The sequence below is a fragment of the Vicia villosa genome, linkage group LG5, assembly GCF_029867415.1.
Source record: "Vicia villosa cultivar HV-30 ecotype Madison, WI linkage group LG5, Vvil1.0, whole genome shotgun sequence".
In the NCBI taxonomy this organism is placed as follows: domain Eukaryota; kingdom Viridiplantae; phylum Streptophyta; class Magnoliopsida; order Fabales; family Fabaceae; genus Vicia; species Vicia villosa.
Genome location: NC_081184.1, coordinates 75,307,898 through 75,322,954, shown reverse-complemented (window position 1 = coordinate 75,322,954; position 15,057 = coordinate 75,307,898). Strand labels below are relative to the sequence as shown.

Sequence of the window (15,057 nt, the reverse complement as noted above, 5' to 3'; positions counted from 1 at the left end):
GCATCATACGATAGAAAATCACAGAGGAGAGAAGATAGCTTCATCAAGGGTTTCGGAGACGGAGAGATTCAACGGTGGACACCATTGAAGATCAAAGTTCCAAATTATCTTTGTAATGTCTAAATTCTTTACTTTGTCTTTCTTGAATATTATGAGAGGCTAAACCCCCCAATGCTAGGGGGGTGGTCCTGATTTGGTTTTGTAATAACGATGAATTTGTGATTTCGTCAATACATTGGTTTATGATTTTCAGTTAAATTATGCAATGTTCTTAATATTCTCTTTATCGGTCAAATAAGGATTAATCTACGGCTAACAATACAGGACTGTAATTGTTAGGGTTTGTGCATAGTTTGATTATAGTTGATATCACCTAGGACTAGGGATACCCTATAATTACCATATATTCTTGATTATATAAAAGCTTGGTTTCAATTTAGGTTCCTAAGGACTTAGAATTTAGGTTGGAAGACCAAAGGTTTTCTCACTAAGGACTTAGGAGGAAACACCCTAAGGATGTGGTAACTGAATGTTATGAACTTGTTGAAGAGATCTTAATTCTGAGTGTTGCATGCCAAATCAACCACTCACCCTAGCATCTCATATATTTGATAACAAAAATCAATTTATTTTCTAATTATTTTTTCTTTGCAAGGATTTAATCCCCCAAAACCAAAACATTAGTTTTTGCTCAATTGAATCATATTTTACGAATCTGTATTTCCTACGCAGTCCTTGAGATCGACATTCGGGGAATTTCCCCTATTATTACTACAGAGGCAAAAATAGTACACTTGCTATTTTTTTCCGATCAGTTCCCCTCAAGAAAAGAGTTTATTTTGAACCATAAGCCCAAAAATTAATTTTGAAAATAATTAATTTATTCTTTAAATGTCACGTCTACAAAATCCGAAGGAAACTAAAGCTAAAGTTGAGGGACAAAAAAGTTGGACTCATGTTTTGCGCATTTAAGGCTAAATATCAAGTTATCTTTCTTTGAAAAATCTTTGGACTCATGTTTTGCACAATTTTTCTTTATATGCAATTTAGTCTCTAAAGCTGCAAAGCATCTTTGCAAAATAAATTTGCTTTTTATCTTTGTTACCCTATCTTTTTGGGTCCTTTAATATTAGTGGATTTAGGATGTTTTGATTCAATAGAGATTAATCCATTTGATCATCTAAAATCATGCATTTTGCCAAAACAACGAGGTTCAATGGACTCATGTTTTGCATAACTTTTCTTTATTTGCAATTTAGTCTCTAAAGCTGCAAAGCATCCTTGCAAAATAAATTAACTTTTTATCTTTGTTACTCAATCTTTTTGGGTCCTTTAATGTTAGTGGATTTAAGATGTCTTAATTCAATGGAGATTAATCCATTTGTTCATCTTAAATCATGCATTTTGCCAAAACAATAATATTCAAGATGACCAAGCTTATTAGAGTATAATTGCATTTATAAACAGGACGATTTATTTTCTTCTTAGCATGACATATACTTATAAATGATTTGGAATTACTATTAGGTTGATAACATGATCCAACTATATTATATGAAGCTCTTTGGTAAACTTATTTAGGGTTTCATACAAACTATCAATTTCATTTCTTAATGCATCATATTTTCACATCTATTTGATTTTAAGGTTTTTTTTCTAAATAATTCATTTCATCACTTATCCTATCATTTTCACTTTCGACATCTTTAACATGATTTTGAAATTCTACGGTATTTATTCTTTCAAGTTGGTCATTTCTCTTATTTTGGCCAACACTTAAATCAACTAATTGTTTGTAGGATAGAGTAATTACCTCATCGTCTCCATCATAAATAGCTTTAAAATAAAGGGGACAACTTCTCTACCCATCACAAAAAAATGGGTAGTGTACATTCCACCAATCAGATGACACCATTTAATTTTTATGTATTTAATTATTTATCATATAGAATAATTGTTTGATGTTTTCAATGCATTTTACACTAAAGGTAACCTTACCCACCTTTTTGAGGTGAGTAAATAAAAATTCACCTAAAATAAAAATTTACCTCATCGTCGGACTCTTTTATTGGTTCTTTAGAATGTACTTCATGAGAATCTTCAGATAAGTTTTAGATGAATCTTCGAATGATGACTGAGATGTATCTCTAACTGATTTTTTATATGTCATTATAAACTTCTCATATGATGGAATAAACTCCCCATGTGATTCCTCTAATAGTTCTTTAGAAGATCCTTCATATGTTGTTTTAGTCTTTCCATATGATGTTTTCGGTGACTATATTTCAATTATTTTTTCATGTTCTTCTGATGATGATTCTCAAGACCGGCTCTAGGGGTAGGCCTTGAGAAAACACACGTGAGTGTTTTTAGAGTTTTTAACTCAAAAACTACTTGCAAGTGTTTTTCTCTCTAAAATAGTGTTTTTTCTTTTACTCTCCCATTATCCACTTCTGTGATTTGATTGTCACTAGCTTCTCCCTACTCTCAAATGCAACAAGAACTATCTCTTCATAGTAACACACACTTATACAACCCCACTGGATTGTCACTAATGTAAGACATTTGAAGCCACCAAAATTATTCAAGATTTACACTAAAAATGTCTCACATATTTAAAAATTAACTACATTCTCTTACATACACACACAAAATAATGGAAATGAATTTACTCGAGTCTCAATCTTAACAAGTTTAAACTCCTTAATGGTTCTAAATTAGAGTTACAGTTTTACACTAGAAACCTAAATTACAAACAAACAATTGACAATTTCGATTAAAATGTCGCCCTAGAAGCCTCTAAAATCGTCATGTTTTGGTTACAATTGCGGTTGCAGAATACAATTTTGAACTTATCCATCAACTCAAGCCTTCTTCTCCTTAACTGGTGACATAAACGCAAATCGATAAACCAAAGCAGCAAGAGAAGCTCCAATCAAAGGACATATCCAAAACACATAAAACTGCTCCAAAGTATTATGCTTATCATTCACATAAGCCCAACCAAAAGCATTAGCAGGGTTCAAAGAAGGTCCTGTATAACCAGAACCCAAAACAACCAAAACCAAAGTTGTAACAGAAAGCAAATAAACCTTCAACCAAGGATTCTTAGGACCCCTAAGCATAACTAGTATAATAACGAAGTTATGAGTAAAACTCAAAACTCCTTCAGCTATAGCTCCTGTATGAATATCAACTTTCAAAGAAGGACCTTTCACCATGTGTAGATACTCACTTGGTATGACATGAAGGATTGCTTTGATACCGATAGCTCCGCCGATTGCTTGAGCTGGAAATCTAATGGACATTGATAGGAGAGATGAATCGGGTCTTAGTCCTAATGTGTAGAAGGAAATTGTTGAGGAAGGGTTGAAGCTAGCACCTCCTAAGATTCTTCCTATTAGGGTTATTGTGAGGATGATTATTGTGTTTAGGATGGTTGTGATGAATAGGCCTGGTAGTGAAACTGGTTCCAGATTGAGAAGAAAAGCTGTTTTTGAAGTGAGAATTCTTAGTGTTGAGATGAAGAAAACGAATATTGATGTTAGAATTGCATCTGATATAGCTGATTTAATCACACCCATTTTTTTTCCTTCTTTTTGAAGTTGAAACTTGGAGTAGGAACTCTAACACTCACTTGCTCAGTTTGGATTTGTTGGTGGATAATTAGTGAGGGAAGAGAATTCTATGGATGTAAGTTGAACACGTGTTATTCTCTATCTTGATTCGTGAGTGATGATGAGCCAACACAAATTATAAGGAAGGACATTCTGATTAGTTGGCTTGTGTACTTTGTAGGGTAGCCTTTTGTCTTGTATAAGTACTTCTTTAATATTTTTGAAAAAAAAAAAGAATGGCATGACTGAGATCCTTTATAGTTTACTAGTAGAAGACCCGTGCGTCCGCACGGGTAATTCATATCTTAAGATGAATAATAAATTATCAACGCATAAAAATAAGTTTGAAAACTCGAATGAGAAATATTAAATTAAGATTAATAAAACATAATATAGATATAATGAAATTATATATAGTAGCTATTTTTAAAAAAAATGAAAATACAATAGGCAAAAGGGTATTATGGTGATAGCGACCCCTGAAAGTAGTGAGTTTCAGTGATAAAATTCACATAAGAAAGGTATTATGGTGATAGTGACCCGTAAAAAAAATGAGTTTCATTGATAAAATTCACATAAAAAATGTATTATGGTGATAGTGACTTGTAAAAATAGTTAGTTTCCGTTATAAAATTAACCTAAAAAGTATTATGGTGATAGTGACCCGTAAAAATAGTGAGTTTCAATGATAAAATTCAGTATCTTAGATCGGCTTGGATGTTATTGATATATAATTATTATTATAAAATCATTAATAACTACAAATATTTAAAAATAAATTTGTAGCATATCACCAATATGATAAATTCAATATGATTAATAACCATAAATATTTATAAATATTTTCTTGAATATGATTGATAATAAAAAATTAAGCATGGTGACTTCAATAAAATATATATTGTAGTGATCGTGAACCGTGAAATGAGAAAGTTCATCTCATATTTCTCTTAATCTTTTTCATCTTATACTTCTGATAATTTTTTCATCTCAAAACAATAAAATATTATACTTCTTCGTCAATCCAATATTCATTTATTTTAAATACAAGTGCAACCTCTTAGAGAAAGTTTATTGGTAATTTAAATAATTTAATATAAATGAAAATTGATAATAATTTATTACATATATTAAACTATTATAATAATAATAAAAATAATAATAATAATAATAATAATAATAATAATAATAATAATAATGTAAACAATTGTTGTTGCGTGTATTTAGAAATACTTGATCACCAATTTTAAAAAAATAATTCATCAAATATAAATTAAAACCTTTTTTATAAGCATACAACTTTTTTTTTTAACAAGTATAGGCATACAACTTTACTTCAAAAGTAAAAACATTCTAGAAGTTAATGCACTGCTAAGACCAAATTTTTTTTTTTGGAAGAAGGCCAAATATATTGCATTACCCAATAACAATAAAGAAGAAAAAAAAAAGGTAATTACTGATAGTTATTGTAAATTAATAAGAGTTTATATTGCATTAATAAGATGCCAATCTCGAAAAACTAACAAATATATTGAAATTCAATCTCAGAGTATTTAAACTGATATTTTTAATAATAATATTTAAAGCAGCTAGCATTTAGTATTTTATAAAAATATTTATTAATTTACAGTGTATTTAAATGAGTTACAATATTTTTTAATATGATTATCATTTAAATATCTATTTTCATATGTACAGTGGAAAAATGGAAAAAAATTATGAATCATAATTATTCTTAAAATAAACCTTTTTAATTAACGTCGAAAAATGGAAAAAAAATTATGAATCATAATTATATTATTAATAAATTTGACAGATAATCAGTGATAACCAGCAGCCAAATGATGGATCAGGCCTTTCAGCTATTATGGACCGTTCGATCGATCAAAAGCTTTAAACAATGTCAAGTGGCTTTTCTTTTTTATTTTCAACAAAACACATAAGTTACATATCTATTTCAGTACTTTTAGGTTTCTCTATTTATTATCTTCTTCGATGTTCGGTTCCTCCACCATTTCCGCACTCCACCATTTTTCGCCATTGTCGTGATTGTTCAAGTTGCAATTATCTTCTTTAATTCATTCAGTTACTTATTCTTAGGGTTTGGGTGCAGCTTTCTCAAGGTAAATCTCTTTGATTTCATTTATAATCAACTTCGCGCCATAGCCGCCATCATACAAGTTGCGATTCTCTTTTTTTCTAGTCTGTTAGGCTTCTTGTTCTTAGGGTTTTTGCGGAACTTTCTCACTCAAGACAAAATCTCTGATTTTAAATTTGCTGCTTTGTTTTTATTTTACACAATTTAGTTTACATATTGATTACACTCATTATCCGATTACTCATTATCTTTAATATTTAGCAGATGGATGCAACTATGTTCAATTGAAGGAAGTTTCATCATATTTGAAGAAGGTTGTGAATGGTCTGCGTCTCAATTGATTATCATGTATCACCCTGGTCAAACTGAAAATGGCTATTCCCATGTTCTTAACTACCCAAGATCGACAAGAAAATACAAAAATGGATCCAGACAATTCTGCAAAAATGGAGGATGAAGACGCAAAATTAGTTCATTAGATTTGTAAAGTTAGTTTATCAAGACTGTACCCCTGCAAAATTAGTTTCAAAAAACATTGTGTTCAAAATACTGTCATGAAACACTAAACAATTTCTGCATTTTAACTTCATGTACTGACATAAGTAACACAAAAAAACACTAAACAATTAGTACATGTACTTATATACAATTAATTCAGTGTCTTACACTATTGTCAATTTACTGTAAAGTTAGGAATGAATGGAACTAAGATAAATATTTTCAATTTGGAACTAAGTAACTTAATAATGATTGACAGTGTAACATGTAATGTCTACCAAGCAACAAAAGCATTACTTGATTGATGAATTATTTTCTAATTCAACGAAAAGATTGGGATTCTATCAACATACCGGTTGTTACTAATAGTCGAGATTTATTGCAGGACATTTATTAACTCCAAAAGTTTTTTGCACTAAAATCATGAACCATGAGAATGTACGTTTATATAGGAATACATTGTTTACAAGATTGAAATTGCAATAGTCTTGAACTGAAAGCTGAAATCCGCAAATTACTTTATTACAACATACTCTACAAGCAGTAAAGTTTTACCATCTCCTATTATTTCTCCTACTCTGCTGAACCATCAGTGCTTTGATCAACAGTCTTAACCTTTCCCAACATAATACCAAGCTGCACAAAATAGTATCAAATAATCAGTTCAAGGTGAAAACCAGTTCCAATAATTAAAGAAAATTCAAAATAAACATCTAGCTTTTAGAAACCTTTCCAATGATTAGAAAAGTAATCTTACTTTTCTCAATTGCCCATCCATTGCTCTACCTTTTTGTATATACATGTCTCTAATTTGAAAAGTACTAAGTACTAAATTCAGAACATCATGCAGAGTTAAAAAAAAAATATTAAAAGTCTCATATATAAAAAAACTCTATCTGAAAGTGCGCAACAAATAGAATACAATCAGAAGGAAACAGATAATATACGGACCGTTAAACAAAAAATCAAGGGTGAAATCTAAATTAGAGATATGTACAAAGTGTTGTAAGTAGTTTTCAGTTCAAGTGGCAATGCAATGAGTGTGACGTTCCCTGCATATAAAACCAGTGTTAGTCCGCCAAGCATATTATGCAAAGAATATAGTAGAGTCTTTCACAGTAAAGACGAACAGTAGCAGCATTTGCGCATCGAAGAACTCTTAATCCAATATAACTATTAAAATTATTATCTTTTCTAGTCCTGGAATCACCATAGGATCACCAAAAATCTCCATTATTGGTTGAGCTCCCACAAGACTATAACCTTATTATCTTTTGCAACAATTCCCATTGTCGGTTGATCTCCGACAACACTATAACACCCTGCAATCAATACAATCCCATATTTAATTCAAAATAATGAAACTACAAAACCAATACAGACACATGAGTGTCTGTCTGCACATATCCATTGGACATTGTTTCATCCAATTATCATAACCTACAAAACCAATATCAAAAATCATAGAGAATGCCTGATGTGTTGTTTCTAGATCTCTATAATCTATACTATATATGATGTGGATGGGAAATCTGATGCCAAAGTGCCTACTTGAGAATTTGTTCTCACTATTGATAAAGCATTTTCATCATCAAACTCTTCAATTTCCTGCATCAAAGTAAGGATACGTCAAGTTCTTCAGGTGGTCTAGAGAAAAATGTATGTGGCTTCATGGTAGATTAAATGTCAAATAGCATACCTAAAAAAACCGATCCAAATTTATCTTCGCAAAGAAAGGATACTCATATCTGACATAAAGCAAACAAAACCATGTCTCTTTTCAAATTCAAATTTTAAATTCATGAAAAAATAGTGTATCTAAAGAAGACTTATGATAAAAAAAAAACTATTTTGAAGTGAAAACTCTGAGCATACCTCAATAAAAGCTTATCGTTAACCGGGGACAACGTCGTATATGTATTTCTGTAATATCTCACCACATCATCAAGGGTCAGCTTGCAAATAACATCAATCAACCATATAATTATGTTAATTTCGGAAACAAAAAAGAATTCAATGACAATAGACAAGTGGTAGCAACTCATTCTCTTCTACTTACCCAAGTAGAAAATTCTGAGTCAGCACCTAGGACTTTAAGATCTTCACATAGAATACTTTAAGGGTTTAAGCTAAAATAAGTAAAAGAAAGTTATCAGTAACTAAATTGTCCCACATATACTTGTAAGTTGTAATACATCAATTGAAGTCTTCAAGAAGGAAGAGTACCGTAAGGATTCAATCAAATGCATTAGAGCTAGGCAGCATATAAAACATAAGTATAAGAGGAACTAAACTTGTATTTGAAAAAGTAACTAAACTAAAGAGTATTTAGTATGAATACCTGTTTCTGTCGCATTCAGCTTTCCATAAGATTTACTATAGACATGTAATAACTGCACTGAAGAATCACATTCAGCTCTGCATTGAAAAATTCATACTATCAAACCATGATTTACAAATGCATACACTTAAGAATCAGGTATTAAACTAAGACAAGAGTAGTATGTGGCTGAAACCGTATATTAGCCGGGTAAAAAATGATTTATCAAAATTCAGAATCCAAAATTTTAGAAACAGAAGCACACAACACAGGCAGATAAGGGTATCTAAACTTTGACTTACGTTTTCTGTATCAATTCCTCCAGTCCCCTCTTTAAAGTTGAGTAAGTTTTTGCTATTTTTGGATTCATGAAAAATTACAGATACCCTCCCAACATTAAAAACTCATTTGTTCTATCTCTTCAACTGTGCACTTACTTCATTTCCATAAGCTTTTGGAAACCCTAAAAAAATTCAACCCAAATTGCAATAAAAAGTGAGAGAGGGGAAAGAATAAATCAAACTCACTAACACATGGATCTAGTAAAAATAACAAACAAAAACATGGATCTAGTAAAAATAACCAATATTGAAACAGAAACAGATTCGACAGTTCATGTGAAGAAGATGACAAAGTTCTTCATGGATTTGAGATAAAAATCTAAGCTTTCAATTAAAAATTAAACCAGAACAAAACTTACATTAATGACAATTTGATAAACTTCCCTCTTTTAACTTGAAGCCACGACTTGAGCTCTGCGGCGGACTATAGGGTTACGAGAAGAAAAGAAGAAAAGAGATGAAGAGAGAATGTAGTGTAGATAGAGAGGATACTGCGGGAGAAAGAGGGAGAGAAAGAGACGAGAAAGAGGGGAAAGGGTGAGGGAAAAGTGGGTGGGTGAGAAAGGAGGAAGGTAGGGTTTCGAGAAAGAGGAGGAGAAAGAAAGAGAAAAGTGAGGGAAAATAGGTCTTTTCAAATGAGATGGATGGAGAAAGGAAAACTTGGGAAATATGTGTGCCACTCGGAGGAATGGAGAAATGTGATTGGTGGGAATACATTTTGATTTAGCAAATTACAATAAAGGACTTTTTGAAAGGTAATTATTTTTGTCATTAGGGATAATTTAGGGTTTTTGGTGGTATGTTTCATTCTTAGTTAGGTAGTTGATTAGATGGAGTTACTATTTGCTTTTCGTATGTTGAGATTTTTGTGAAGAGATCTCATTGGGGAGCATGGGAAGGGGGAGAAAGTCCCTCTCAAATGATTTTGAGACATGGATCAGACACCATGCTCTTAAAAGAATTCTGTCTCTCATAATAAATTATTTTAAGAGTGTAAGAGATGCCAAATTTGATATCTTAATTAAGTTGGTACTCTAAAATCATCAGTTAATATTATTCAAATTTAAAAGAAAAGGAAAATAAACATGCGAATAAAATCAAAGTCATTAATAAGGCGTTACATTAGTGTAATATAACGTAATATTGTACATAATGTAATATTTTGTATGTTTGGAAGTCAAATAGGAAATTTTGTATGATTAAATAAAATGTCGGATGAATGGAGAAAAAACTCTTTAGTTCCAATCTATTAAAACAAGAGAGATATATAAATTTGAGAAAATTATAAGTGAATTAAACTTATAAATCATACTGGAAAAAATGATTGAATAAAGACTAAGACTAAAACTCAGAAAGTTTTAGGATTTGAAACAAAGGCGGATAATTATATCCTCATAACCGTGCACATGAATTCAAGCGTATGGGTAAAATAGACAACACTAATTTATTTTTAATGTGTATTTTACTCACCAGATCAAATGTTACTCCCTCCGTCTCATAATGAGTGACCCAATTGGAATAATTTAGTGTCCCAAAATGAATGACCCATTTCAATTTTCAATAAATATTTTCCTATTCTACCATCTAATTAATTAAACTTTCACAATTTCCAATATATGATTAGGGGTGCTATGGTAAAAATGATATTCTCTCTTATTTTTTTACACTTTTCTTAATATGTGTGAAATGGTGGGCTGGATCACTCATTGTGGGACGGAGAGAGTATATGGGTAAAATTCATCATTGTCCGAATCATGATTTATAAAGCCAATGCAAATCTTCCTCTCGTCTACACATCTTTGATTTATACTATCCTTGAGAAAAAATTTATCACTCATACTTAGTCTGAGCCCCAAAGCACTTTAATGATCATGTTGTGAGTCAGATGTGTTATTATCAAAATGATAAAGATGTCTATTTCTATTAAGATAAGTACTCCCTCCGTCCCATAATGAGTGACTCATATGGAATAAAATGATGTCCTAAAATAAATGATCCATTTCAATTTTCAATGCACTTTTTCCAATTTTACTCTCTAATTATTAAAAGTTTCACCATTCTCAATAAATGATAAGGGTGTTATAGTAAAAATGACATTTTCTCTCTTACTTTTATACCATTTTCTTAATCGGTGTGAAATGATGTGTTGGGTCACTCATTATGGGACGGAGGGAGTATGATAAAGTTTTGGGATTAGTGTCGTGGAAGGCGTCTTATGCGTGAATTGACCCCTACAGTCAAAGTTTATTATTTGCAGTCCCTACAGTCAAAGTTTATTATTTGCAGTTGTGTCGGTCAAATTATTGTTTATGTGTAAACAAGGGAAGAGCGTAAGATATCTTGGGAGGAGAAGCGAATTGCAAAAAAAAAAAAGGTGCTCGAGAGCTTAACTTAATGTTTGTTACGCTCCTCCCTTTTCTATAGTAGTATTTGTTAAAGGAAGACAAGTTTATGAAATACATTAATGTTTACGCACTTTAGTGTTAAATGCAAAGAGAGCTTAACTTAAGAGCTTAAATGCATAATTCAAAGTGAAATTGAAAATTGGCACTTTAAGCTGATGCATAGTTAAAAGTGAAATTTGAAAATTGGCACTTTAAGCTTGATTTGAATCAAGGATTTATCTAATTCGAGTCAAATGATTCAAATCAAACATGTTAATTCTGATTTTTATCATTTTGATTGAAGTCTCTCAGTGTATTTTCAGCTCTGATAACAATTATTCAAACTGTACCGTTTTTTAAAGCAGTTTACTGAATATCAACTGAATATATTGGTTCTAGCCTTTTATGAGGTTCGCCTCCTTTTTGTCTTCCGAAGATAAGGAAATAAAAAGCAAGTAATCTGGTCATGCCAAATCTAGTTGTAATCAAGCCAGAAGAAACTTTTCATTTCAAAATTCTGGATGAAAGTCTACCCCGCAAGCAATGTTGTAGTAATGGCAATCCCTTTGCCCAGCTTTTTTGGTAACTCTTACACCTTATCAATTCCATGACCCTATTTTATCAGTAAACTCACACGTGGGTAGTAAGATGGTGCTCAATACCTGTTTCTTCACAACATATCAAAAATGGTTTTTCTTATATTCCTAGAGTTTATTGTTTTGATATAAGAGAGACTGATACAAGTATCTAGCATCTATACCACCCAATTTCACGCTTACTCCAATTTCAAGCGCATAAGGTACAGTAATATTTTGAACATCAAATAAAAAACGAAATAGTACTTGATCATTCAAACCATAGCAAATAGCCAATGTGTATGAGCTAAAACCATGTGAACAGAAGCATACAAATACCTGAGCAAACTAAAGTTTCAAGGGCCATTATATACTCAAGACCCATTATTCAATAACAAGTTCAGAAACATGAAAAACCAAAGACCTGTAAGGACTTCCAAATGCTTAGAATCCACCGCGAAGACGCAACACAAGGTGGAGAGTAGACTCTTTCTGAATGTTATAGTCAGCAAGGGTCCTTCCATCCTCCAATTGTTTCCCAGCAAAGATCAACCTCTGCTGATCTGGGGGGATTCCCTCCTTGTCCTGTATTTTCGCCTTCACATTATCGATTGTGTCAGAACTTTCTACCTCCAATGTAATAGTCTTTCCTGTCAAAGTCTTGACAAAGATCTGCATACCTCCTCTCAAACGTAGGACAAGATGAAGGGTTGATTCCTTCTGGATATTGTAATCAGCCAGAGTTCGGCCATCTTCGAGTTGCTTTCCAGCAAAAATCAGCCTTTGCTGGTCTGGGGGAATGCCCTCCTTGTCCTGTATCTTAGCTTTCACATTGTCAATTGTGTCCGAGCTCTCTACCTCCAAAGTAATTGTCTTTCCGGTAAGGGTCTTCACAAAGATCTGCATACCACCCCTCAAACGTAGAACAAGATGAAGGGTGGATTCCTTCTGGATATTGTAATCAGCCAAAGTTCGACCATCTTCAAGTTGTTTTCCAGCAAAGATAAGCCTCTGCTGATCTGGTGGGATACCCTCTTTGTCTTGTATCTTGGCCTTCACATTGTCTATGGTGTCAGAACTCTCCACCTCAAGGGTTATGGTCTTTCCGGTGAGGGTCTTGACAAAGATCTGCATACCACCACGGAGACGGAGCACCAAGTGGAGGGTGGACTCTTTCTGTATGTTGTAATCTGCTAAAGTTCGGCCATCTTCAAGCTGTTTTCCAGCAAAGATAAGCCTCTGCTGATCTGGTGGGATACCTTCTTTGTCTTGAATCTTGGCTTTGACATTGTCAATGGTATCGGAGCTCTCAACCTCAAGGGTGATGGTCTTTCCGGTAAGAGTCTTAACAAAGATCTGCATACCACCACGGAGACGGAGCACCAAATGGAGTGTGGACTCCTTTTGAATGTTGTAATCAGCAAGGGTTCGGCCGTCCTCCAGCTGCTTTCCAGCAAAAATCAAACGCTGCTGGTCTGGTGGAATCCCTTCCTTGTCTTGAATCTTGGCCTTAACATTGTCTATGGTATCTGAACTCTCAACTTCGAGAGTGATGGTCTTTCCAGTGAGCGTCTTAACAAAGATTTGCATCTACATATTACACAAAACAAAACAAAAACAAATGAATCAATCACCAATTCTTCATCATGGCTACAACAAAGTAAAATCACTACAAGTCTGTAACATCAGTCAATATAATCAATTCTATTTACACAACATTTCCAAAACATAATCAACAAAAATTACTATAAATAATCAATAAATCTCAAAACAAGTAACAACCCTGACTACAAAATTACACTTAAATAAATCATTTCAAATCATTATATGAATCCAATTAATATCCATTAATCCAATTAAAGGACTTCAAGAATCATATATCATATAATACATAATACAGATCAGAAAATCAACCTTGATCAACAAAGATTTGCATCTATACAAACAAAAACAAATGAATCAATCAACAACTCTTTATCATGACTACAACAAAGTGAAATCACTACAATTATAACATTAGTCGATATTCATAAAAATTATAATCATTTCTATTTATACAACATTTTAAAACATAATCAATGAAAACTCCTAAATAATCAATAATCGGGGCAACAACCCTAATTACAAAATTACACTTCAATAAATCAATTGAATCAATAACCCTAAACTAATACAATAAAAAGATTTCTAGAAACACAGAATACATAATCAGATCTGAAAATTCAATAAACAGCGTTATCCCAGATCAAAAGATCGATCTTGATCAACAAAAAATCGAACGAATCAAGAAAATTCCACAGATACATCCGCTTGAGTGATTATTGAGAGATTTAGATCATGTAAACAATTCAATTCAGAATAACTTCAATCACGCGATGAAATTCAGATGAAAAACAAAATCGATGGATCGAAATATGGATTTTGAAAATAATAACACAAAACCCTAATAATCGATTGAAAGATAGGTGAGGAAAATATAGGTCATAATTGGGAGAAGATGATGATACCTTGAAACGGTGTTGTTGTGTGCTGGGTAGAACTGAAAACCTCTTTTCTTTGCAACGAAAGGAAATGGATCTGATTTTGTTTGTTTGTAGGTAAGAATTGGGGATTACGGGATTTGGTTTTATATATTTATATATAAAAAAAAAAAATAGGAGAGGAGGTTTCTTTACGGTAACGGCAAGCTATGCCTATCAAAATGTGACACGTGGATAAAGAAAAGAAATAAACAAAAGCATCTCTCTAGAAAAAGCAATGCTTAGCTTGTCTCTAAACGCGGCTGATAAACCGTGTTCGACCTGTCAGGACATACTTGTTTTATGTGCAATTTTTATGTGATGAATCAAGATTTTATATCTGCATTTTCTATTATATTCATTCCATTTTGTTTTTTAGAATTTTTGTAAACACAAATGTTATCAAGAATTTTTGCAACTTAAGTTTCTTATGGGCCTGCTCTTATTATTTTTGCGAAGCAGATCAAAATTTTAGAAAATTTCTTTACCCACCTCCCTATGGGTGGTCACCTCCTGCGAAAAACCAAAACTACCCCTGCTTCGGAAGTTCATTTACGAAAGCGTGTTTTTTTAAAAAAATTGACTTACTTCGGAAGTTCATTTCCGAAACAATTATTTCGGAAGTGAACTTCCGAAATACTGCGATTTCTACAGATTTATCAAAACACTCCCCCTCCCCCAATCATTTACCCTAAATCAAAACAA

At 32.3% G+C, this 15,057-nt stretch overlaps 1 protein-coding gene and 1 pseudogene across 1 annotated transcript; both read right to left on the bottom strand.

The window, feature by feature from the left end:
* Nucleotides 1-2,685: 2,685 nt before the first annotated feature.
* On the bottom strand, nt 2,686-3,731 carry LOC131606758 (aquaporin SIP1-2-like). The gene has a single exon (XM_058878899.1). The coding sequence runs from the start codon at nt 3,582-3,584 to the stop codon at nt 2,865-2,867; it is 720 nt and encodes a 239-aa protein (XP_058734882.1). The 5' UTR covers nt 3,585-3,731; the 3' UTR covers nt 2,686-2,864.
* Nucleotides 3,732-12,082: 8,351 nt separating this feature from the next.
* On the bottom strand, nt 12,083-14,491 carry LOC131601765 (polyubiquitin-like; annotated as a pseudogene).
* Nucleotides 14,492-15,057: the final 566 nt, after the last annotated feature.

Coding starts and splice junctions, on each gene's coding strand:
- LOC131606758 (XM_058878899.1), bottom strand. CDS start 3,584: ATGGGTGTGATTAAATCAGCTATATCAGATGCAATTCTAACATCAATA.